This window comes from Eutrigla gurnardus (assembly GCF_963514095.1).
Source record: "Eutrigla gurnardus genome assembly, chromosome: 15".
In the NCBI taxonomy this organism is placed as follows: Eukaryota; Metazoa; Chordata; class Actinopteri; order Perciformes; family Triglidae; genus Eutrigla; species Eutrigla gurnardus.
The window spans coordinates 6,217,685-6,245,455 of NC_139938.1; the positions used below are offsets into that span (position 1 = coordinate 6,217,685).

A 27,771-nucleotide genomic window follows, 5' to 3' on the forward strand; every position below is an offset into this window, starting at 1 on the left:
TAACAAGATTATAAAACTTTTTATTGATCCCCTCTGAAGATGAATTTATAAAGCAAATTCCACACATATCTCAGGTTCACATAGTTGTTGTTTTTTTTAAGCAAAGTTATGGCACCATTATTTTCTATAATTTCACCAGAAAAAATATTCATGTGGCTGTGGCCATGGATATATTTATACAAATGATGAGGAAGTACGTGTCTCGAATAGACCCACTGTAAAATAGCAATTACACTATATCAACATTCCCCAAGAACAGATTTCACCGGGCCACTAAGATGTTTTAAGCCAGTGATTTCGGGTGTGAGATAAAATATACATTCCACTGACGTATCATCTGAAACCAGTGTAAAACTCTGGCGGACAGAACAGTCAAGGAAGCACAATTGGTTTCCCCTTTGGAAGCAACACAGTGGTAAACAACTGATGGACAACATTAAACCCAAGGGGAGAAGCTGAGTATGACAAACAGATTTATGCATGGGTGAACTCCACTGCGCCAGAGCCATCAATTCTCCATCTTTGTCAGTGCCTGGAGATGTTTCTTTCGCCTCCGTCCCACCGTGCCTGCCGTTACATTTATCCCTGTTCTCTTCTAAGTGCTAATACATTTACATTTTTAGTGCTGCTCAGTAATAAAAGAGGTGGAATGAGTGGAGGCCTTTTACCATTGCTAAAACAAACATCAATGAACTCACGGAGGAGTCTCCCCCGACAGTACATCCAGCCACCCACAGCTTGGCCACCGCTCCACAGTGCAGGTCAACAGTGTTGCGGTTTGAGTCTCCTCAGTTTTCACCTTCATTTCTCGCCCTCATTTCGAGGTTCAGGCGCAAGAGTCCGCCTCACACAGGAGGCCCCACATCAGTCATTTGTCCAGTCTGGATCCTCTGTGAACGCTCGTCGTCGCTGGAAGAGTGTGGAGGAAGCATTTTTTAACCGGAGGTTACCAACTGAAGTCACGGGTAAAGCACACAGGCACAGAATGAGGGAAAAGAGGGGGTCGAGGTTGGTCTCTACTGTCTCGGTGGACTGACATGCTAAGTCTTTGGGAGGGGTCTAATTTTCAAATGACATATTATAAACAGCCTCACACAAGAATCCACTCTGCTGTGTTTTAGAAAACATAAACCCGGAGACAGCCTTCAGGATATTTTCTTCGCTTCTCGCATTTTGTTGTTTTGGATGAAACAATTCCACTGTCTTCATCAAAGCCAGGTTTAATCAGTAAAGGCGGGGAAAAAAAGAAGAAAAAAAGCAATTTTAGCAGAGAGAGACGAAATCACAAACCATCACATAAGGAACGAAAAATAAATAAATAAAGAGAGCTGTGCAGGATTTGATTACTAAACAAACCACGGATAAAAATAGCAAACACAGCCCAGTCGGTATCTAAGTAAATTATCTACACGCTTGTGCTGCATCACATCTGATGCAGCACTACAATACTGATCTTGGGTGAACGATCTTGAGAGGTATAACCAAGGCCAGGCAGCCACGATAAGATCTTCACCCTGCCGACTACTGAATAAGGTAATAACAAGCCTACTTTAAGACAAGTGGTTATTGGGTCGGTTTGAAATAGAACAATTCACAGCTTTACAAAGCCCTTTCCTTGGATAGCTGGTAGGGCACATCAATATAGTTGAGGCATTCAGAACAATGACTTGATAAGACTACATACTGTGTATGACTGGTGAGCAGGAAACAGAGTACCAAAAATGTCATCTCATCACGTCTTAATCTATTTTTAATTGACTGCTGTGGCTCCTGCGTGTCGACCTGCGCCTATGCTAAGACCTTCCTACAGTCTTTACATTCTTCGCTTACGTGACACACGGAAAGAGCAGAGAAAAGGAAACACACACAGGCCATTACTAAGATGGTGAACAAACAGTCCGCTGTGCATTTACACCTGGGGCACTGGCCGCTGCTTTCCTGCGGTGAACTGGTCCCACACGGTTTCAGTTAATCACATATAGTACGTTCAGTGCAGTGAACAGCAGGTATTTTGGAATGGGAGACCAGAAGAAGAAGAAGGCACAGAGGGGTGCTTCAGAAGTGTCCATGCGAAGGGAAATTGTGCATCTATACAGTTTACCAATAACAACTGTGAATAGGATGTGGTACATCATGTGTAAATGTAGTCTATATCTGGGATGCCTCCTTCTCTATAGCCGCGGTTGGTGCCATGTCCTGCATTGGAAACAAGGCTGTCACCCTTGTACAGGCCAGTGCCATTGGAGGGGAATATGGTGTGAATGATGTAATCCTCTCGTAGGGGTTTGGGCTGCATTGGCTGACAAGCCGCCATAGGGGTCATCTGGAACCCCGGACTGCGGATCTCCAAGATGGTATTGTCCTTCTTGGTGCCCGACTCGATGTAGTCGTCATAGGTCTTGTTTTTCCGGGAGCTGCTGCGCGTATAGTGGTCACGGGAGCACAAATGCCCAGTCCTGTGTCCATACCAACAGAAGATGCCAAAAATAAGAGCCAGAGACACAATAGTGGTGGCCCCGCCAATAATCCCTGCTAGTGGCAAGACTGTCATCTGATGTGAGTCTTCATCCTCCGCCGCGTCTACAGGGGCGAGGTCAGACGTTTCAGCTTTTGCACACACCAGAGCTTCGTCAGCCTCAGCATCTCCGGACATTGCCCCTTTGCTCTCCGAGCTGGCAGCGAGGGGCACCATGCAGATGATGTAGCTGGAGCGTGGTTGGAGGGAGGTCAGCAGGTACTCCCGACGGTCGCCACGCACCAGAGTCTCCGTGATCGATCCCATGGCGTTCCCGGTGCCTTGTCGGAGCCAGCTCAGCCTGAAGGAGGAGCTGGGCTGGGCCACGCTCCAAGTCACACGGACGCTGCTATGAGAGAGGGGCTTCACGTTCAGGGCCAGGCTTTTCCCCACACCGCTGCTGCTGAGGGTGTAGTCCAAGCCAGAGTCGGGAAGCCCCAGGCCAGGTCGCTTTGAGCGGAGGGTGAAGAGGGAGCCCTGTGGAGGGGTGTGAGTGGTGGAGCTATCGACTCCACCGCCGCCCACTCGGTCTCTGGTCCCTGCTGTCCTCACCACCTCACACTCCTCCATCTCGCTGGTCAGATCTATCAAAGCCATGTCCCGCACCCTGTCGGGCCCATGGCAGGTGAGACCTCTGACAGTGATGGCGTTACCGCGAGCGTGCAGCCAGTCGTACAGCCAACGCAGGTTGCAGCCACAGTGCCACGGATTGCCTCGCACCAGCAGCTGGCCCAGGCTGTCCAGGTCTTTGAACAGCCCCCTCGGCAGGGTGGTCAGGTTGTTCCCCGACAGGTCCAGCCTCAGCAGCCGGTGCATGCCATCCAGGGAGCCGCGTGGCATATGAGTCAGGGCGTTTTCCTGTAGAGACAGGCGCTGCAGATGGGCGCTGGGCAGGTTGACAGGTGGGGTCTGGAGGGAGTTACGGACCAGGGACAACTCGGTTAAGTTGGACAGGCGGGAGAACGTGTCATCGGCAATGCGCTGGTTCGCCAAAAGGTTCCCATCCAGGACAAGACATCGAAGTGAGGCGAGGCCTCGGAAGGCGTGGGTCGGGATAGTAGAGATCCGGTTGTCATCCAGACGGAGTTCTTCCAGGGAGGCGGGCAGTCCTGAGGGGATACTGGACAAGTGGTTGCGTGAAAGGAAAAGTAGGCGTAACCGTGGGTTGTCAGCGAAGGCCTGGTCCTCGATGCTGACAGTGGAAATAGAATTGTCGTCCAAGTGGAGCTTCTCTAGCAAGGGCATCCGGGCCAGTGCACTACGGGGAATCGTGCGTATGTTGTTGTCCTGCAGATGCAGTTCACGGATGGAAGGGGGCAGGTGCACGGGGAACTCATCCAGTTCATTATCATACAGGTAGACCACACGGACCGTAAGCTGGCGCTCCAAGGAGGTGGGCAAGCCGGGGTTGTTTATCTGGTTGTTCTGCAGGTAGAGGATGGACGCCGAAGGAGGCAGCGACGGGATGGAGCTCAGGCCGCGGTCGTTACAATAGATAAAGTCCTCGTCGCACCTGCATACAGATGGGCATATCATGTCCCCAATGTAGCCTTGTATCGTGGCTGCAGCGAACTGAAGCATGCCGGCGCGTAGTGTCAAACAGAGAAACAACAGGAAGAGTCGAGCCCGCAGCTTTGCCACACCTACAGGTGCCATTATGGTGAACATAAGCACTGTCACTCTTTTCAACGTGTGTTGTTAATCTTCAAATCGTTGCAGTGAGCTGGAATCCTGTGACCTCCACCCTGAGAGAGAGAGAGAGAGAGAGAGAGAGAGAGAGAGAGAGAGAGAGAGAGAGAGAGAGAGAGAGATTACAGTCAGCACTGATGCACAAATTAATTCGTTGATGGGCACAGATGATGAGACAATTAAGTTGATTGTCGTGATTCTTTTTTTTTCAGCTTCATACTATACTTCATTCTCTTACATCTTAATGACATCAGAGCCCATGAATATGCTACAATGATTAAATCTAAACAGAAGCTAGAGAAATTGTTTTGTTCACAATTATCACCCAGGAGATGTGCACACATGGCTGAATCTGTTAGGATTCCTCTCAGCCTCTTAAAACATTCTGCCATCGATCCAAGGACAAAAAAAAAAAAACGGAACATCACAGCTAACCATCGTTATGTTGAATTAGCAACAGTAATCCAAGATTACAGACAGGTTTAAGAATGAACTTTAATGTATCTCATACTGGATGTTTAAAGCAGAGTGAGTATTTAGTCTTAGGAAAAGCAACTCTGGAATTGACTAATCCAATCCTACATTTAGAATTAAGCCATGTGCATAAATGGGAGGTCTTGAGAAGATTCTCCACTTCTGAATTATTGAAGAGCTCTTGAGAGGCTCTATAACTCCATTAGTAGTTGCCAGCAGATGGCTGCATTAGCCAGACAGAGCTGAGGATACTTTTCATTATCGAGACGGAACAACATGTTTTAGCTCAGAGCCATCATCTTCAAGATCTAAATTCTCATCAGGCAGTCGAGACCGCGCTGGGAACTATAAAAGTTCATTAAAACTTCGGCACAAATCACGTCTTCTTAATTTAGTTGTATCAAATTAATAAAGTTCACTAAAATAGTAATGCAAAAGTTTAATCTGCAGGAGAATGCAAATGACGTGACTACTGATGAACTATTTCTAGTCACCACAGTTGTGGGAGTCTACAGGAGCCGTACTCAACCTGATTGGCATCACGGTGTGCTGTTGTTATTAAGCGTGATATGTCACAACAGTACATTATTGAGTACAGAGATTTGGAATTTGGAGTGACAACTTGAGCCCATCGGAGTCTTCAATAACCAAAGCCATTAGTCAAACCGTTACAGGCCCCACAGCAGCAAACATGGTCAGGCTGTACTATTGATTTCCCCACAAATCCGTGGCGATCTGCCACAATCAGTCGGCTCCCATGCATGTTACAGGAACCCCCAGAAGATTCAGGCGAATTAATGACAACTCTGCTGGGAGTTGACTTTGCTGAATATATATTTGCAAGCGTTAATCTGTACATATTCATTACTAAGATATTGAAAATGACGAGAGCACATTTTGTTGACACTGCGCTCATTTTCAAGTGTAATGAAGCACGGCTTAAAATAAAATAAATAAAAAAGAAACCGGCACCTCACACTCCAACTGTTGTTAATTTGTGGCTGGTCGGGAATCGTTTAATGGAAAGGTAATTAAGGTTCATCCTCCGTCATTGCAAACATTTTATGAATTCTTTTCACAAATAGAGGATCGTAGTCGGTGTCCCCTGAGGGTTTATGGGAGCATGTTATTCACCGTGAGAAGACTTCAGGGACTAAGACTTCGGGGTGTAATTATCAAACCTATCTGCACACCTTTAAGCTGCTTCTCCAGCAGTGCTCATCGGATGGGAAAAAAGCTTCACGGCTTTCCAACATAGGAATACACCTGTAACCTTCGAAAACTGTCAATCTCACATTTAAGGTGTGTGTGAAGGTGAGAAAAGAGTTTTTCTCTTTAACTCCCCCTCCCCCCCATTCTCGACACAACTATTTCTTCCACCTTTTGATTGGACTATTATTCCCACACACGTCATCGTGTCTCTCCCTCTTAACCACGGCGAAGATGTGTGTGTCGACCACACCAATCTCTAAATACAGCCTCTGAAATAAATAGCAACTGACTAGTATGGATGGAGACACATTCAGAAAACAATAACTGTAATGTAAGAGGGCATTATACATGGGGAAATGGATGTCTGAGATCGAGGCAGGCTAAATGCAATTTAGATTTTGGTGGAAGCAGAATGCGTTGCTCGATTTTAACTCTATGTTTTTACCCTTCTATACCGAGTCCTGGACAACAACACAGAGACATATCAGTTTTAAGAAGAAAAAACTCAAGGGTATGAACAACTTTCTTTTTTGTTTTTCGACTTTGAATTATGGATTCATACATTTCCCTGCTTCTTTCCCCTTGTCTACCCAAATACTGTTTGTATATTTCGACATGTATAACTCTGACATGGCAGATTATAACAGAAATATATGTAAAATAATCAGTCATGAAGACAATCTGTTCTCCAAGATGTTTTTTTATGAATATACAGCATTTCTTGTGCCTATTTCTACTTCAATCCTCTTGACACAGTGAAGTGCTGTCAGTGCACTTAGAGACCCGAGGAGAAGAATAATTTGGCATTTTAAAAAAATGGTACTGTTTACACACTTTGTGCAGTTTGCATTGGTGGGCTTTATGACTAAGAAGGCTGTATTCTGCTGCGAATGTTCATGAGGTTTCGGTGTTTGTGTGTGTGTGTGTGTGTGTGTGTGTGTGTGTGTGTGTGTGTGTATGTGCGTGCATGTGTGTGTATGTGTTTAATAAACACACATACGAACACATACACCCATAAACACACATACACCCACATTATGTGGGTGTATGTGTGTACGTGTGTGTATGTGTGTGTGTATGTGTGTGTATGTGTGTGTATGTGTGTCTTTATGTGTGTGAATGTGAGTGTATGTGTGTTTATGGGTGTATGTGGATGTATGTGGGTGTATGTGTGTATGTGTGTGTATGTGTGTGTATGTGTGTGAATGTGTGTGTATGTGTGTGTATGTGTGTGTGTTTGTGTTGGTGTATGTTGTGTGTGTATGTGGGCATCTGCGTGCGTTTAGTAGCACTAAAGAACAGATGACTTCTGAATCCTTGGAGCCTCAGCAGCGAGTCTCTCCACCACTGGAGTATTTGGGTCAGCCCTTTAAAAAACAACATCGATGTGGTGTGAGATTGAAATGGCGCAGAGTGCCGGAGGGATTAATGGAGCATATGAGCTGTGGTTCTCTGGATTAAGCAGGTGCTACAAAGAATGGCAGCCAGTCATTTCAGGATGTTTTGCCCTATTGTTGCTCTTTTCTCCCCGCTTCTATTAGAGAGTGATTTAAAAGAATACATCGCATTGTGCTTGTGTGTGTGAATGCTTCTGCTGTGTGTTTGTCTGTTCGTGCACGATCAAATTGCAAGCATTAACCCATATGGGGACAATCTATATGGTGGCAGTCTACATTTCAGTGATCTGTGGAGGGGAGTAAAGCGGGGATGTGGGGTAATGTGTTAGCCAGACAGAGAGCCGCCTCAGGCAGAGTACAGCGCACACAACAACCCCCAATCTAATACTGGAACTCAGGACTGGATCGATTTACATAACAAAATAAAAAAATAAAACCACGAGGGAGAGAGAGTGACAGAAAGCTGCTTTGAGCAAGGCCTACGAATCCCATCTCCCCATTAAGTCCCCCCACAGAGGGATAGGGATGGGAAATCTGGAAAACCGGATTTTGGATGACCAAAGGGGCTGCTGATGTATCAGGAAATCCACTTTACTGATGGCAGGGAAAAGATAATAGTGGCCCACAGCTTATCTTACATGCCATGCCCATGGATCGTATTTTAGATTTACAGATTGGACATGTGGAAGGGATGACGCAAAACACGATGGTTACGGCGATGACAGGAATAACTTGAGGGATCGGAGATTAGAAACAAAATAAGAGAGGCCAGAAATGCACGGCCTATTCATTTCTGGTTAGTCGCAGAGGTTGGTGGGCTTTATATATCCGTGCAATATGTCTTCCAATACCCGAGTGGAAAGGCCACGTCTTTGCAATAACATACTATAATCTTCAAGATATTAAAACATGGAGATAGAAATAAAAGTCCACTTTAATCCCCTGAAGAAACAAAGGAGGCACAAATATGCACCGCAGCACACAGAGAAAAGATGAATTATTTGACTCGCCACAGTTTGTTTCTTCTCACATATGCGAAATCATGATCTTCATTGTCACTTTTATGTAAAAATAAACAGACACTCCAACATCATCACAAATGATGTTTTTGAATAAAGCCATCTTTATTCATCGCCTCGCATAGCCCATTCAATTCAAATGAGCCCTCGTGTTTGTGGCTCCAAATCAATTTTAATCATGAATTATTTCATGTGCCAATGCATTACAGTCCTTTAAAATCTCCTATTATCTTCTATCCCTTTGAAAGCATGCTGTGTGAATTATGCTATAGAGGCAGATTGAATAACATGTTAAAGGCTGAATCAGTAATGGATTCTTCCCCTTCATACTAACTCAGTTTTTTTTGTTGGTTTATGCACCAATTTCCTGGCATGAAGAAGTGATTGGATTTGCACTCAGCAGTTTCTCATCTGAACTGCTGACACAAAGACCCAGGGTATGTGACATATATCAAGATTTGTCTTTTTACGGATGAAACCAGTCGTCTTATTTTTGTCACATAGTCTATATTAACACTTGAGTGTTACAGACTGTATTTTCTGTTGGGTTAAGATGGATTAAAACTCCTCAAGAAGAGCTTAAATTCTTCAATTACATGTACAAACAAACTGAATCCCATTTCCGCTAAATTACATGTTACACTTGTAAAATCTGGATTCAAGACATTTAAATAAATTCTAAACTAATCCTTCAACACACAAAGCGCTTTCAGAGATGTTTGCATCCAATTGCCTTATAAATATGAACACAAATCAATATTGGCCCCACACATTAACAGCCTACATTGTGTCCTTTACTCAGTGTTGCTTTGCTGTAGCGAACTAATGGAGACGGTACGGCAGCAACGGAGTGCTCCACATAATTCATAGTTGGGGGATGTACCTTCATCTTGGGGGGGGGTTTGTTTGCTGGTCACAAGTCACTTGAAATATAGCGCTACAGCACTATAACATGTTTTATCTTTACAACGCTATAATACGTCCTGTCGTGGCACCAGTCTAATTCCCCATCCGCCGCAGCTGCCTCTGAATTATTTGGCTCAGTGTTTCTTCCAGCAGACAGCCACATTACAGGTAACTCCTTTCAGCGCTAACAAAAAGGAGCGCGGCGCCTTGCAGCAATTTGCTCCTGCATTGTGTTGGAAGGTAAGAACGTATCTTAGGGGCTTGGAAATGTAATAATGGAATCAGACATCTTAACTGAAGTGAAGTGGGCCGTTTTATTTGTTTAAGTTTTCGCAAAAACAGGTTGGGCTCGGTAATCGTTCCAGCAAAAAAAATAAAAATAAACAGCCATCAGTTTTTCAGCCATGTTAGCTACGTATCTCCAGAGATGGCAACGTTGGTCCTTCTGTTGATCCACCACTTTGGTCAAGGTCAAATTTGGGACTTTTTTATATGCGGCACTTTAAAACCAGATCGATCCATAATAAATACAGACATCATTTGTTGTAATAAATACATATTGTGACCTATTTTGTTGAGTTGCCTCTTATGGAAATGCTAGTTCCCCTGGCCAGCAGTGATGCCACGTATAAATGTCTCTTTTAAAAGGTAAGAACCAAAGGATGGCCTCAGCATATTTTACAAAATTGATGAATAAATAAAAGTGTTTTGAGGCCGTTTGTGTTGTGATGCTCTGCGGTGCTCACATTAAATATATTACAGTCATTTCATGGATTCTACTCAGTCGTGCTGCTCTCCTGGATAGAATCAACATTTTACATGTATACGCTAATATTATTATATTGTTTGCCTTTTATTATTTCTTCCTTTAGTGCTACATGTACATGTGCTACTTTGTTCTATTTAATCTTATTGTTATTCTATTCTAATTTGAATATTTGAATATGTTTTTATCCAGTTTGTGTGTGTGTGTGTGTGTGTGTGTGTGTGTGTGTGTGTGTGTGTGTGTGTGTGTGTGTGTGTGTGTGTGTGTGTGCCTGGGGCGGACTACAACTGCATTTTATTGTGAAATCCTGCACTTTGTAATGACAATAAAGCCAAACCTTCAACCATGAAAATTGCCTTTCTGATATCAAACGGCGTTAACATCCTCAAGCTTCTCCTGCCTTTGTTTGCAAATTAAGGGACATGAAACAACTGACCTACATGCATCTGGATTTCATCAATGAAGCAGATTGAAATAAAGGTCTGGATATTTAATGGGAGATTTGCTGTCCTGCCACATTGGTGGATGATAGTGAGGTAGACTCAGCTTGGCAGACCAGCTGGCAAATAAACTTTAGATGTGTCAGTCTGTGTCAGTGGTCATAATACAGCCTTTGATCAGAGCCTCGCTAGCTTCGCGTATCATTCGCAACGCTTTTAATGTTGCTGGTATTTCTCGGTGCCGCATAAAATAGAGAAGAGTCATCTCCGTTTTGAGAAAACATACTTGATCATTTTTAAATGGGACATATAAAGGCAAATTTATCTTCTGCCTTAAAGTCAAGGAGTCAGCCTGTGGTTGTCACGCTCCAGCTAGGACTCTGATTGGATTTTTCTTTTTTATTATTGGGAAGAAAATGAGAGAGCCAGGTTGGTTAGCTTAATTGGTTAAATTTGAATTCAACCCAGGCAAGTAGTAAAATAAATACAGGCCTGTGGGAGGTCCAGGTGGCTGAGTCACATGACAAGGCTGTGCTTTCAGGGGGAAAATGAAGCAACTTCAGAAAAACACAACAGGGATGAGAAGAAGATAACATCGATGAAAACCCTCTCTGTGTCTGACACCTTTACAGGGCTGTCAGGTGACGTCTGGCAGCCACGCTGGTGTCCAACCGAGAACCCTAAACCGGCTCACTACCTAACCGTCTCCCTCACTTCACTGCTTTTATATGTTTTTACTGTAGTTTATATCCTTGAATCGTTTGTGGCTGTTCTTATTTTTCTTCTTTTTTTTTTATTCAAAAAATGAAGTTCATAAACGATAATTTTCCTCACGATGAAGAACTCAAATTAAAAAGAATATTCTTTGCACTTCTTCTACTTGAAGAACCAGACAGTTTTATTTGGTTTGCATTGATGTCGTGACCTTCAGCATCTGGCAGGCAGCTGTCAGAGTTGTCATTGTACTCACAATGACCAATGGTGATTTGTTTTTCTTTATTAATAACATTATAATGGTTCTTGTTTTAGGTAAATTAAAATGACACAGGTTTTCAAATCAAAGCTTCATTTATGATTGCGGATTTTTAAGCCGACATAGCCCATTAAAGATATATCAGTTAGGGGTTAACACAATAGAATCACTCTAAATAGGTTGAGTTGTGATTTTCGTAATTGGGATAATCATGAATATCCTCATGAGGCACTTGAAAAATAGAGGCTGACTGTAAAATATTAACAGCACAGACTCACACAATTATGCTATTTTGTATTCATGCAGGGGCCCTTATGATTTATCATTATCATGACTGTTTAAACAAAAAAAGATGAACACATTCATTTGTTTCTTAAAGGTGAAGTGAATCCTGTATGTTTTAGTGTCATTTTAAGAATATTAATTATAATTTGATAATTGTAAGGATATTATCATTAATATTATTATTGGCCAGGATAAAAGCGATATGAAATGATCATATCTTCCCATGCCTTATTTTAGTATATCTATTTGCACCTGATGAGTAATAAGAAATCGCTGTAGAGAAATGCTAAAATAAGATGAGACATTTATAAACAATGTCAAGATCTACTTGATAGTTTGAAGAGCACGGACAAGTTTGCAGAAGTACCAATTCATATGTATCTTCCAATCTCCTATTCATGAATAGTTTAATTCTACTTGTCCTTGGCCACAAGAACATTTCAAAATACATTTCCCATCCTACCCCATATCCTCTCAAATAGAAAGTACAAGCAGAAATATCTCCATTCCCATCACATGTTGTTGCCATGATCTCATCGCTGCTCCCAATCTAATATATTTCTCACCTCCACGTCGCCACATCTTCATATCGTCCTCGTCACAATTCACACATCCATTCCCTCACTGTACTTTGTGAAAACACAACATGTTTGCACGCGCCTTCATACGCGCGTCTGAGGACTTCATTTCAGTCTGCACGGGTTGAACGCTTCCAGGTTTCCTCTGCTGCAGTTTCTCCACTTGCATGTGTTTGAGGGACCAATCAGTGTGAGGCCCGGTTTCCCGTTTGCTTCATCATCACACCTCCCTCTACAATCACGTCTCCCTTGCACTTTTGCCTGGCCTGTCACCTGTTCCTGTTACATTTACAAATGCCATCAAATCTTCTGTCGCCTGAATCTAATCACATTTTCATCTTTGCCATTTTCTGCATATTCTATTCCAAAGCATTCAATCTGTTGCAGCTTCGCTCCCTCGCCCTCTTTCATATAAGTCTCTTTATGCAACGTTTGCTTAATCCTATTTTAAACAGCCTTTTATATCGTCCCAACAGAAATCGAAAGGCATGCTTTCCTTTGACTGATTGAAATAACAAATGTTGGCTTATAAAATCCTGTTTCCATTTTTGTCTAATAAAATAGCGTCCGTCTACAGCAATGGAACATTGCAAAATAAAAATTAAATACAGAATCCTTTAGAAAACACTAGTAAATGCGTGGGAGGCTTCTGTTTGTGTTGAAGTGTATATATTTGTCTTTCACCATATGAGAACTCATAGATGATAAATAGATACAGGCCTCCTCCAGGGCTCAGAAACGATCTGGGACTTTGACTTCCCGGTGTGTGTGGGTTTCTCCTGCATGAAACTTCGGCTGTGGGAGTGTTCGGATCCTAAACCCAAGTTGCTTCGAATCCCGAGACGACGTTCAAAACCCTTCGCATGATCTCACTTTCACCGCTGAAATCTGCTCGGACTGAGGTCTAAACACAGAACATATTGTATTTTTATTGGCGATAAAACATATATAAGAGCATTACTTCTTTGGTATTGCATTCTATATATATAGGTTTTGTATTTGGTAAAGCAGGAAGAAGAAGACTAAAAACCCGCCCCTGTGAAACGACATGCGTTGGCTTCGGAAGTGAAAACAAATTGAGGCAGTCATGGAGTTAGTATATTTCATTAATGGGCGCTGGCTTTTAGAGCAACCTTTACCGATTGCTTTGTTTGGCCTCCTGCCCAAAAGGAGAAAATGAGGGAGATAATCGAGCTTTATTGCCAACTGTTTAACCGTTGATAAGTGTTAGTTTGTTTAATGGCGTCATTTATCTCTTATTTAATTACTAACACCATTTGAGAAGGTGGCAGAGTCAAGATGTTCCTCTGGCTTTGTCTCCGTTTGCGACAGCTTTGAGGTCTCCGAACATTCAACTCTTCTCAGTAAACCAGAGTGGAGCTTCTTTTCCCACACAAACGCTGGATAAAAGAAAACGGCTGGTTTGGGGACAGGTTTCTTACTTCCAAGCATTAATTATATCACTTTGGAGCATTTTATAGAGGCAAGTCGGTCACAGGCTAATGATTTAGAAATGTGGATCCTATTACAATGGTTCATTGAGTTAGAGTCAAAGTAGATGGGGTTAAAATAGCCCGGGTTCATTAATTTGAGTCACAACACTAAGCTTCCGTTTCACTGAAAAATAATCACTTTCCCATCTTTGAAAAAACCCAGAAGGTTGTTACAACTCCAGGATCCTAAAAAGACCCCGATGGATGAAAATAGATTCCCTTTGTTGTACAAACATTTCTTTTTTAATTTAATTCAATTACTTTGCATGAAACTATAAAATATTGCAAAGAAATATCAACACAGTTTAACACATGTCATATAGTTACCCATTCTAGGGAAATGGGTGAAAAAAAAACGATGTTTTTTGGTGGGGGATCACATAGTAAAAGGCATAAACTGCTCAGATATCTCAAATGCTTTGACTAAATCAAGAACAACTGAAGACATTCTTACTTTTTGAAGTGGGGCTGCCAGGGAAGGAGGTGCTGCAGCACCATTGGCACTCTTCTTCCTCAAAGTGTGCAAACTGTGTCTTCTCCGGCTTTAGTCGACATGTGGTCCATAAACTCTTTCTTCTGTGTTTTCTAATGTTCAGCTCCGATGCCGATCAGTCGTCACCGCTGGCTGCAGATCTGTTAACTGTGGAGAAAGAGAGTGAGAGAAAAATCATAAAAGGCATCACAGCTGACCATCGACGCCAACCAGATGTCGAGATACTTCCCTGATGAGACTGTAATGGCATTACAGATCTGTCACGTGTGTTCTTACTGTGTGTCATTCTTCGGTTTTCCAGTTTCTATCTTTATTACTTTTCGGAAACTACTCTTGGTTAGAGGATTTCATTATTTATTCCTCTTCTTTCATTACATTTAAAAAAAAAATCAGACATGCATTTGTAATGACTGCAACTCCATTTAATCAAAAACTCTCTAAAAAGCAATAGAATGACTGAAATTGCTGTTTGCGTGGTTTTGATGCCAATTATAAAAAGTATAAAGTCAGCAAACTTTAAAAACCCATTCCAATCCCCTTGATTTTCCATCACATTTTATGCCGTGCTCTTTAGCGCTAAGTTAATGATTACCGTGATAGTCTGAAGGTTGTTTAATAAACTAAGTTCAAGTCAACTGTTAAAAGAATGATATAAATTCCAGCTTAAATATGTCAACGTGAAAGACTTTCATCCCAGACGAGGCCTTGGAACTCTGCCAGCAGCCTCCTCCGCACTGATCTCGCTCGTCTTCCGCTCATACCGAGGCTGATCGGGTTTCTCTCTCACAGCTCACGTCGACTGCTTTGTGACGCGAGACAGCGCGCCATCTTCCCCCGAGTCAGTTCGACTCCTCGTGTCGTGGAAACAAACCTCATCTGATCAGACATCGAAAAGTACTGAGCAGTATTGCTCCTTTACTAGTTATTCTTCTAAGATTCGTGAGCACGCTGCCTCCGATGAGCTCTGTGAAGATCTTTTCCAACAAACAAACTTGAAATATGAAGGCACCTGTTGGATCATTTCACTGACAAAAGGTTTTCAGATCCCGATTTCACTGAACACCAGTAAAAGTATGCCCAATTATCTATTACCAGTTCCTGTTTGCAATGTTTCCACGAATGTACAGACAGCAATCACTGGTTTCATTTGGTGCTGAAGAAAACCTAAAAACGTGAGGATTCTCAGGCAAGTTCTTAAGATAAGAGGAGATCTTTTTTAGTGTGATTTCTAGGTGGATTTATAGATGAATTATTTGTTATACATGAGAGATTATGATATCTTCTGAAAGTGTGCATCACATAACATCTAAAAAGTGTGTACTGTGTGTGTATTTGGGTATGGCTCAGAGAAGGAGTCCATTTTGGACACTAATTGAGACAATCGGACAATCATCTGCCTCCTTGTGCTGCAGCCATTGATCGTGTTTGATTGGACCAAATCAGTGGGTCAAACTACAACAACTAACTTCTCTGTGTTTTTTAGTCTTCACCTCACCCAGTATCTTCTCCTCATGTCTCCCCCTCCCTCCCCGTATCTCCCACTCTCCCCTGCGGAGGCAGCGCCTCACAGTTTGAACACCTCTCACGTCGATGAATACTGAACACAGATGTGGATCATAATCTGTACTTGGAGTTAAAAATGCAATCTTGCCACTAAACTGGAACCGAAACAACTTCGACAGCTGCCACATGTTGCACCTCGCCTGTGATTTAATTCCGGCACACCATCAGTTGTACGGTCGGGTTGTGATTTAATCCTCCATGCCAGACGTCAGTGCTGCATACTGAGTCCAATCAAGCTGACACACTGGGGTGAAGTGAGGGCCTGGTTAGCATGGGGCTCCTTTTAAACTTGTATGTCGGGTGAAAAAAGAGCAACTTTACACACCTGTGGCAGCTAAAACAAACAGGACCGTTTCATTATGAGAATATGGCTATAAGAGGAGAATATCTAGTTCATAGCTGAACAAAAATATTGTACCAAAAGACAGCAGAAGTAGGTTTCATGAAAAAGGTCCACATCCTACCCTCCGAGGATCTCCAACGGGGCCAAACTGTCTCCTTTCGACACTAAACCCCTTGACACTCTCGTCACATCCCATAATTCCTCCCCGTCATTGCCGTGACACTTCCCTGACCTTTTGTTTCGCAGCTCTGACACACAGGTTGGGTTGCGTATCTCCAATTTCCAGCTGAAATCTCCACTTGGGTTCCTGCCAAACACCTCCCCGCTGACCTTGACAAGGCCGAGCCGCTGTCCCCCCCCCCTCTCACAGACCCGGTCCCTTAACAAGAGCCGTCAATCACGGTGACACCCGCACCGTCGCTCCCATCCAGCCTGGCGTTTAGTCTGATCATAGCCGACCAATCGCCAAGAGCGCTATTGCAGATTTGCTGCGTGCGGAGATCTGCTGACTGTTGAACACACGCTCTTTGTCTCGAGACAGTTGTCAAACTAAACTTCTAAATGTACTCGGGCTTGTTTTGTATTGCCGGAACAGGAAGTGGCGATATAGCGTCTGATACCCAGTCCTGTATTTACACTACGTTCTTCATCTGAAGCTGTGGATTAAATGGATTCTTAAATGAGGAAGAAAACGGTCTAAGATGCAATTAAAGGGCATCTGTGTAAATTTGCTGGTATTTTCGTGCCAGTTCATCCTCCCCGTTGATTTGATTTGCTTTCTTTCCAACAGTTAATGAGAAGAGATTGAGATTGATACCAGTCTCATGTGTGTGCGCTAAATATGAAGTTCGAGCCAGTTAGCTAAACGCCGACACAGCAATCCTGATTCTGTCCAGAGGTAAAAACATCTGCCGCCTCTGAAGTTAACTCATTCTGTGCAGCTGTCTCCTGGCTGGTTTAAACTCCTCATCTAACTTTCAGCAAGACATGGAGGTTTATGAGTTCAACATTTTGGTAAACCCCTCAGAGATTGAAATCATATTGATCTTACAGCTCGAGGAAGGATGTGTTAAGTTTAGTTCAGCGTAAAGACTTGAAGCAATCTTGAGCAGTAAAATATAGATAAACATACACATCTTTAGTTCTCATATCGACATGATGCAACTTGTTTAACCCGTGCATTAAAAAAAGAAAGGTAAGAGGGAGATTTATGATTTTAAGGAGTAGGCTGTTGAGCTGTTTCTTGCGATGAAAAGTGGAGTAAAACCAGACAAAAAGACGTCCCATTCCGCTGTAACGGCGGCGGCGGCGGCGGGCTCAGGGGAAACCGGCTCCTTTATGTCCCGTCTTCTGACACAATGTTGAAACAAAGAGGCTTTTTTCAAGGGTACGGCTCAAAAGTGACTTTCTTCTCCTGCCCTTATATCTTCATCAAATGATCATTTCTGTGAAACGTGAAGTATAATCTCAACCTGCGAGTCGCTCTTCAAGCCACGACATTGAATTTACATCAATCTTTCCGGTTGAGTTTCAGGAAGCAAACAACATTAACTTAAAAGTCATAATCTGTACGGAAACATCTAATGACTAATCACACATCGCATATCATGAATAGTGATGAGGATGTCTCCGTTGCCATGGCGAGCCTGTTACTGTTTCCATGTGGGCGTAAATAAAAGATTCAAGCGTGCGTTTTAAATTGTTTATGCCTCCCTGTGATATAACGGTGATAGACGGCAAAGGTGCAGAACCTGAAACTGAAATGATTTGACGCTCTCACACACACACACACACACACACACACACACACACACACACACACACACACACTTCTCTGACACACAGATACCCTGCGATGTGAGCGGACTGTTAATGCAGCCGCACATAATGTCTATTCATTGACGGGGAGGCGGCGGAGGGCAGCGTGGACTGAGATGACGGATAATTGAGACAAAGCCTCCTCAGTGAGATGATTTTGCATCAGACCTTTCTTTATCATTGTCCTGAAGTTGTACTCGCTCTCTCTCTCCTTGCCGTCTCACGTTTTCCTCTCGAGGCCCGTCTCAATGACAGCCCAAAGAGCATCCTCTCTCTTCCCTCGTTAACTGAGGAGTGCATCAGTCCTAATAAGAAAGCTTTTACACGCTTAATTAAGAGACACTGTAATGCAGTATGTAATGCTCAATTTACTCATCTCATTGTCCCTCTCGTCTTCTTTAATTTCATTCAGAATTAATCCGCCGGACTCCCCCCCCCCCCCTCCGGTTATGTGGACCCTTCTGTCCAATTTGCTCGCGCCGGCTCCATTTTGAGCCTTTCCAATACTTTCCCCTTCCACTGCGCGCTCTGATCGCCCATTTCTTTTCATTCTCAGCCTTGATGTTGCTAACTCAGGGCAGGGGAGAAGGGAGCGAAGGGATGTGGGGGGGGGATGGACAAAGGGAAATAAATTAGCTGCTTGGGAAAGATATTAAGATGATAAAATGCTGGAAATAGGGGGCAGCATTCACCACGACACAAACATTGGCAGGGACTGAGCTGCAAGGACCCGCCAGTGAAACTAATGTAAACATGGAGGGAATATAGAGTGGAGAGGAGAAAAGAGGAGCCGTGAAAATAGAGAGATATAGTGTTGATGTGAAAGCGGATGAATCCTACAAACCAAGCACACTTTAAAGGACAAAGATGAAGAAGAAGAGGAGGTGTGGACGTCGGGGGGGGGGAGGAAACGGAGCGGGAGCACTCGTGCTGTGGAGTGAGCTGAGGCTGCCGTTTTAAAAATGGTCCACACACATTGGAACATTAATTAAAAGTTATCCACTGATGAATTGCTCTGTGATGAATTGTTTCCCTTACCATAAAAGCTACGCACCCCAGAGGGATCGAGGCAGGCCACTAAATCTGTCATCCATGTTTTTCATGCTCTCTGCATTTGACAGTAATGAGCCGGACCAGTATGATTGGCTGCTCAGCGGCTGATTAAAAGTAGTTTCCTCCAACACATGGATTTACTTTGACATTTCCTACGCAGGAAACTTAATGGCTTGATAACAGCGGCGAAAACAATAATTATTTTCATTAGCAATTCATCTCTCAGCTGTTATTTTGACTAATAAATGCATGCAGCTTTTAAACGTTCTGTGAAAAATGCCCATCACGAGTTCTTGAGTTAAAGGTGACGCATTAAAGCAACCATAGCTGTTATTTTTACATCGAGAATGATGATGTGAAAATAATGTGACAATGTTGCTGTGAATCTACAGAATATTATTGCCTGAAGTTTAAGTGTTGAAAATGCTCTTATAAACCGGCTGTCCACTAAACGCTGAGCAGCAAACAGCAGACAAAGTTAGGGATTGGTGAACATTTTGGTGCATTAGTAACTATGGACACATGTTTCCCCCAGTAATTGGTAGAGACCAAAAACCGAGCTAAAAGAGAGTGAATAACATTTGCCTGGTGGCCGGAAAACAAATTCAACATCAACGCTACTGATCCGCCTGCTTTATAAACCCAGGAATATGTGATCATTTTGAAGTTGGCACCAGAGAAAGTTTTTTACCTGGTAAATGATTTTTAGTTATTAATTGGAATAATCACAATTTCAGATGCATCGTCTGCCACCTAACTGAGCTGCAACAATAAGCAATTAATCTCTTAGATTATTAACAGAGCAACTATTTTTATAACTGAAAATAGTTTTAGTATTTTTTTATTGTAAAACGGAAAACATTTCTCATATGTCAAGATTTTATAATATTATATGTATACAATAATGTGTATCCATATCTTGGACAATAACAAACTGAATATATTTGGATTTTGGACAAAATGAGATATACAAAGATGACATTGTGACAATTGACATATTGTATCAGGCATTTTTCACTATTTTCTCACGTTTTAGATAAAATAATTTCTCAAGATATTAATAGGCAGATTGATCAGTATAACAGGCTCTTAATGCACCAAGCAGTTTAGAGCCAGCAGCGTGCACACCTCCAGGTTTTGTCTTCTACCTGAGTGTGTGCACAGCATGTCCCTCCTCTTAAGATGAATCAATGATGAAAATAACCCTAAATTGCAGACCTGCAAATCAGTCAGACAGGCCGAGATGCCCAGGGCGGGATGACCGTGCATGTTGCAAATGTGCACAAGCCGCATCGAGGCTGTTATATGACGCGAAGTGGGAGACAAATTGCAGAGTTGCAGACTGAAATGGTTCATGGCCTCGGCTGAGTCTGATAAATTCTGCCCGCTGAGCTCCACTAATCACTGCAGCCTGTCACGGACACGCCCCTCTTCCCCAGAGAGCCGACGATCACGCTCCTGATCTCGGGGCAGCCACTGGCCAACCCCGTATAACACACAGCCGTGCAGCCCCCCTTCCCCACACTCAGACGTGCACTCGTTATGCATGAATCCACTGATTGTAAAACGGATCAAAAATACAACGAGTTTCCTCTGCTTCTCTCCCTGGTAACAGAACAAAAAATACATTTCCAAAAACCCTGCACCCCTGTGTGTCTTCTGTGACTCGCATGAAGCCAGAAACTGCATACGGCAGCATTAAAAACTCCATATCTATCATTCTTAATTGTTTCTCCGTTCCACCCACCCCCCCATCTCACACATGCACACAAACACTCAGCGTGCTCGTTGGTAAGCTGCATCAGTGTAATTGATGCAATGACTGGAAATAAACAGGCAATTTAAGTGCTGGACACCTCACTGCTCTCTCTCTCACACCCACCTCTCCATCCTCTTTGTGCCTTCACACACACACACACACACACACACACACACACTAACATTGGGGACGATCTCACAATCGAACATGCAGGAGTAAGGGACAAGGTCAACATGCTGGGTGGGGTGGGGGGAGGAAACCTGGGAGACAGAGAGGAAATTAGGCAGGATAACAGTAGAGAGGGACAGAGGGCATGCAGAAAACAAAGACTAATCTCACAGATGACTCATGTCTGGGCTGTTTAATGACACATTTACTGCCCCATGAGAGAGAGGCAACAGAGCTCGTTATCGACGGCCAAACTACAATTTTCACCACTTTGCCGCTTTGACCACTACGCTCGTTGGCTCGTGTCATTCGGAAGCCTGCGATGCTCACAGGAGCTGCAGCCCAGTGAGCGTGATCACCTCCTCTAAAAAAGCCTCCCCTGTTCGCGTGATGGGTCGTCCTCACTCGACCACTCAGCTGTGTGGACAGTGTTCCAACCTCTCCTGCCTGCAGCGAGCTCGGACCAAAAAAAAGAAAGAAGAAAAAAGACAGAAATAGCCCGAGCTGATTCAAGCGGCCGCGTCAATCCGACCAGCACAGAAATACAGACTTTATCAAAAAGGTCCCTCATGTCGAGCGCATCCTGACCTATAATAACAGTAATTACTGAAAAGCCACATGTCAAAAATGTGTCCTTGCTCGTCAACTCCTGACTGGGCTAATTTGATCCTACTTGGTCCTGTTAGCATCAGTTGGGAACATTCATGCTGCATGAATATTAAGGAGGTTGTAGCCGATTGTGTATGCCACAGAGTTTATAATAAACAAGGTCTCATAATTGAATGCGTCTGCATATTGACATATCCCATGGGTAGCCATACTGTCTGTACACGAGGTAATAGGAAAAGGGAGTCGAGCATTAAGTGACGGAGCGGGACTTGACAAATGGAGGGCGGCAGGAACCAAGAACACGGGGAAATGAACAGGAAGTACGGTTTCCATCATTTTGGTGAGGTTTCTTCCTGTCTCGATGGCGAAAAAATCTCTAGATCATCTCTCACAACACCCTGGGGACCCAGACCATCAAGAACCCAACAAAAACGCTATGCAGGCAATATTGTCCATATTATTTTAAAACTAGAGGTTTGAGGAGTTTGTGTTATTATTGCTCAATTTGGATGGTGGGGTTTTCACTACACAGAGTGACTTCTGGAAGGCTTGTAGTTTTTATCTCCATCATTAAACCTGTCGACCTCCCTATAGCCATCATTAGGTTTCTGGGGAGAAAAAAACGGCATGTGCGCTCTGCCTCTCGTGACCTTTGACCACAGCACTGCTGCTCAGCCATATTTCCAGGACCGATGACATTTGCTCTCCTGCTGAGGAAAATATAGTTGTCATCTTTCAAACTGCATGCCCTTGACTCCCACAGAGCAACTCAACCTTGACTTGTGTCCGAACGTCACATTGACAACATTTTACGGAACTAAATAAACGTTCAATTACTTCACAAGAGTTATCGCATCAGCGTGGCACGGCCATGTTTTTTAAAGTCACAGTACTGCGATCGCGACTCAGGACAAATATACTGTGCTGCAATAGTCTGCTCTCAGCTTTCGTTAACCTGCTTGGACCGTTGACGTTACCAGATATGGCAGAATATTTTGCACTCTAAGGCAGTGTGAGATGGTGTATTTTTTTGGGAGGTTATTTTTATTTAAAGGAGTCATCACCAGGAAATCGCAATTTCTCTTGTTAAAACATGCATATCTGTGTTTGACCTCAGTTGAAACTTGCCTGAAAGGCTGGAGTTTGAAAGTGGCGCCGTTTTTTCGCTTCTGCTCTTTTTCCGAACAGGAATAGCACACAAGGGTGTGCATTCCTAAAGCACGAGATTTTGATTCTGCGCCTACGGTGACGTCACCGTGGAGGCTACTTGCATAAGCCCACCCCTCTTTCACCACCCAACCCCCCCCCCCCGTCCGCTACCTGACGTCCTGCTGTAAACGTGTCTCTTCAACCGTCTCTGGCTCTTCACTCTCCGGTTCGGGTTCCGACTCTGGTTCGTACATAAATGCCTGAATTCCGTAAGGTTCGTCATTTAGTGTGTGCGCCATGACAGGGGGCTGTTTATGTTTTGGAGTCTGCATGCAGGCAAGCCCCCCCGGCTCTGTCCTTCCTGCGGCGAATCAACGCGCGCCTCATTACATATTATACAATGCACATCCGGACCAGTCAAAACCTCACGCGTAATCTCGCGTGATAAAATCGCGGTACGAAAAAGGGTCAGAACAAGCTCAATGTTTGATTAAATTTTTTTTTTTGTTTTTCTAATAAGTTTTACGAATTGATCCAAAGCGATCCAAGGGGGGCTGGATACGTATAAAACCAGGTTATGACTCCTTTAAGGTTTTAGTCTGAACAGAATGGCACAGATGATGTACTGGACATTTTCCATTTTTGGGGTTGAAGGAAATGTACACTAAACGGAAAAGGTACCGGTCATTTTCTCACAGGAGATTATCTGTTTGACTGCAGATTTTTGTCCTGAAGTGCATGTCTTTGTTTTGAAAACCTCAGTCGTACTCGAGTTAGTCTTGAATTCATTGCGATACACATTTTACACAAACATTATGGTTTCAAAATGTGAGCTACTGCAGATTAAAATTGTAAACCCTGCAACAACCTGCAAATACTGAGAGGGAACTGCAGATTGGACTGTAAATCTCTGTGGTTCTGTATTCAAGCAGTCATTTGATCTGTTGGTAATATAAAAATCCTTATGATGGCCACTTCATGACATCATTTATTTTTTATCTTATTATTATAAGGCAACACAGTGTCACGATGCGGTGAGTAAGGTCACAGGTGCAAGACCCAAATGCAGATGAAGGCAGACAGGATCACTTCAGTGGTTTCCTGAAGGAGTAACTGGCAGGTTCAGACAGAGGTCCGGGTAAAAGGGCAGAGCAGAAGCTCCAAAGCTTCAAATATCTGGCAAGAAGGCAGCTTAGCAACGATGGCGGTCTGGCAGGAAAAGAATGGAACTGTGTTTATGTGCTGAGAGGCTGATGAGGGACGGAGATGCAGGTGAGCAGGTGGGCGGAGAAGGTCAGGTGACTGCAGGCTGATGAGGAAGTGTGGGAACAGGTGTGTAGATGTCCACTTTGGTTCAGACTGAAACATCTCAAGTTGACATGATATAGAATTTAATCACAATAAAAAAAAAAGTTGATCACAGTCAATTTCCATTATGGGGATAATCGTCAACATCATCACAAGTGACTTGAAAAAGATGTCTATCTCCTTATCATTGTAGAAAAATTAAAAATAGAGCCTGATTTTAAAATACAGGATACAAAAATTCCTTATTTTTTATGTATTTATCCTGTATTTAATGCAGGGAGACCTTGTGATTTATGATCATCTTATTTAAAATCACCTGATTGTTTTTCACATAGAATGACTTTCACTAAAAAAAATGTCTTATCTGTGATGCAATACAAATATTTGTTTCTTAACAAATTGATTACACTATGTTTAAGTGTCATTTTAAGATTTTATGCATATTTTGCTTATTATCGTGATATCATCGTGAATCTCAATCATTTTGGCAAGGATAATGGTGCCATTAAACTTTCATATCTTCCCATGCCTCATCTCAAGAACTATTAGATGGATTGCCATGACGGTTGGTTTAGATGTTCATCTTCCCCTGAGGATAAACTGTACTTATGTTTAATATCGTGCCATCAGATCACAATTTGAAGTGGTTTAGCTTCAGCTCTACCTTGTATTTCGCACAAATGTTAGCATGCTAATGAAGTTAACTAAGAAGGGAGACATGGTAAATATCCGCAGTCTCATTATAGTCTCATTATAATATAAATTAATGGGGGGAAACAAAGGCTTTGTGAAAAGTAGGGGAAACGTTTCAAATAAAATCCTACAGCACACATTACTTGTAGATTAAATTTAGCAAATAGCACTGATATGGAGGGTTGAAATTATTTTCATAACCCAGTGTTGCTTTTCCTCAGTCTTATTTTGGTCGTTCCTTCACTCTGCCCTTTTCTGTCTCTCACTCTCTCCCTGATGTACAAGCTCATTGTCCCTTGAAAGACTTTATTCTTGATGGCGGCATTATCACCGCATCCCCCTGATAAAAACAAACCCCCACTCATAGGACAAAGCACGCTGATGCACAAGCGTACAGTACACACACACACACACACACACACACACTGCGTAGGCTCTCTGCAGTGCCTCTACCTCATTGACCACCGTATAATACTTCATTAGCTATATAGCAGATTTTACCCTTCTCAGTGAGATTAGCTTCCTTTGTCTCCTTTTAGCCTCGGAAAACTCCCGGCCATAAACCTTCTCTCAGTCACAGAGCCAATAACCTCAAAGTCAAGAAATTTTATGTTTTCCTGGCATTTTTTTTTTTTTTTATATTTGCTATTCATTCCTTTGTTCTCTGAGAGAGTGCGCACTGGAAGACGTCCATGGCCATATGAATGATTGCGACAGCGACACTGAAAACAGTGACACCGTAAAAATACAGATGAAGGGCTCCCTGTGGGGTCAAACACTTCACTTTTATGAGCTCAAAACAGAGCAACCGGATGCTTGTTTGAAAAAAAAAAACGGTGTGATGTAATTTTCCAAAAAGCTTGTAAGTTATGGAACTGTAATGTGTTTATATATTTAACAACTCTCTCCTGAAATATTCAGCACCTACAGTATTAACAATCAAACTGCTTATGGCGGTTTCATAAAGGGCAGCCATTTGTCTTGCTGCACAGAGGAAAGTTAAAAAATTCAGGAGGCAGACCGGGGCCACAGAACTCCATTTTAAGCCTTCTGAGAAATTTTCAGCGCAATTGATCATCGCACTTCATTTCACAAGGCACAAAGCCCGAAGCGCAGACAGAGGACTGCTCCGTGGCAGGAGGAGGGAAGGAAATCAGAAGCGGTAAACCTGTCCATCTGGTCCCCCGTCTGTGTGGGCTGCTGGTTATTGCACCCTGACGGGGCTTTCACACCGCGAGCGAGCCGACGTGTCGCTGTAATCTGACCCGGCGTGGGCGGCGCGACAAGCCGTGATTGCTTCTACGCTCTTGGTCTCTGCGTCGCTACAAAGTTTGGAACAGGGCGAGTTATTAATGTTTTTGCTGCTTTACCATAGCAATTACCATAGCTGACTGCACGCAAGCACTAAATGGAAAGCATCAATCTGAAACAAGCAACTGGAAATGTCACAAGAGAAATAAAGCTGTGAGCAGAAACGTTCGCTTTCATAAGAAACAGGAAATGATATGGAACTTGTGAAGCGTTCGGGTCCTGCAGGCAGGTTTTTTGCCATGTATACGATAGAGGTACATGCTCGTTCTGCCGTTGGACACATGAGTTATGGTTCACATTTGTACTAATACAACACTCTTATTACACAGTTTTGTTATTTTCATACTCATGTCCAGTTGAAAAAGGACAGTTAACTTATTTGCCACATGGGGACTGTGTAGGTAACCAAACAACTCAACCTGAACCAGACTGATTCAAACTTCGTTGGCTCCTGATTGGTGCACAGAGGTAATCGACGTCTCCCTTGGTACTGAGTCCCGCCCACTTCAAATCAGCCAGGAGAGCACATTTAAATATGAAATAGGCAAAAACTGTGCTGACTTTTACAGACACTGTGATCGTTAAGAATCATATCACTTAAAGGTTGAGTATTATTTGGAAAAAACAGAGATTTTGACTTTGAACGCTTCGCCGAACCAAAAAAGTCCCGCCCCCTTCATTCAGACCTCTGATCAAAGCCACTCCCCCAGAACACCAAACGAGTTGACAAACAGGCAGGCCGTCTATTTTCTCCGGCCCGTCTTTTTGATTGGACGGGGTTTTATAATCCTGCCACGGCCACAGATTACATTTTTAGTTTAATTTTTTTAATGTCAGAGCATTTAATGTATTCATTGTTATTGGTATGTTCAAGGATTTCAAGTAATGTAACAGAAAGTGCTTCTGAACAGAATGACCTACTCAACCTTTAAGAAAATACGTTTCCAGAGCCTTTAATGTTTCTGCTGATGATAATTAAGCTTTGGAATATTATTTGCCTACATTTTGATAACAGAGCTGCGACAGAAATCACAAACGTATTCAAATCATACGTTTGTGACTAAGAGTCTCCAGTTTTTCACTCCGGCACACTGACACGCAAATATTCCTTTTCCTTTTCTACATTTTGATCTCATCCACTTATAATTGGGTCTGATTGCGTTCAGGTCTCTGAGCAGTATAACGACATGTATAGCGGTCTGCTTGTGAGCCATTTCCATGAGATTTCTGTCATGGTTTGTGAATTATTCACTTAAACATGATTGACCGGGGGATTGAATTACGGGATTGATTGATCGGCGGGATCGTAAAAAAGGAATTCCAATGACCACTGAAACCCAAGTGTGACTTAAATGACTAAAGGGCGGAGCAGCTTCGGCAGGCCGACGTGCTCGACCAGCGCAGGCTGAAAACGCCTCACTGAGACATTAGAATGAAATCAGGAAGAAACTACGATGGAAATGTGACATCTGTCCGCTGTGAATGCTTCCGACGCGTTTAAAGAAACATGTTTAATGTCTAAAGATTAGGGCTGCAACTAGGAATTCTTTTAATTTCTTATTCATTTACTGATTCCTTGCCTGTTTAAAAGATGACTGGATTTGTCTATATAATATCCGTTAATTATAATTAAAATACACTCCACACTGTTCACTTTACTGTCAAAGAAAACCAGGAAATATTCACATGCGAGAAGCTGTAAAATGACTTAAATTATTAATCTCTCATCGTGATAGTTGGCCATTAAATTCCTGACA

At 43.0% G+C, this 27,771-nt stretch overlaps 1 protein-coding gene across 1 annotated transcript in view; it reads right to left on the reverse strand.

Moving 5' to 3' along the window:
* The window catches only part of flrt1a (fibronectin leucine rich transmembrane protein 1a), a 39,958-nt gene continuing 12,187 nt past the window's right edge, over positions 1–27,771 (reverse strand). Inside the window, exons 2-3 of the mRNA XM_084029792.1 lie at positions 14,202–14,387; positions 1–4,260 (exon numbers count right to left, since the gene is read on the reverse strand). Of these exons, the coding sequence (XP_083885918.1) occupies positions 2,132–4,183 (2,052 nt within the window). The 5' untranslated portion in view covers positions 4,184–4,260; positions 14,202–14,387 and the 3' untranslated portion in view covers positions 1–2,131. The remainder of the gene's footprint in view (positions 4,261–14,201; positions 14,388–27,771) is intronic.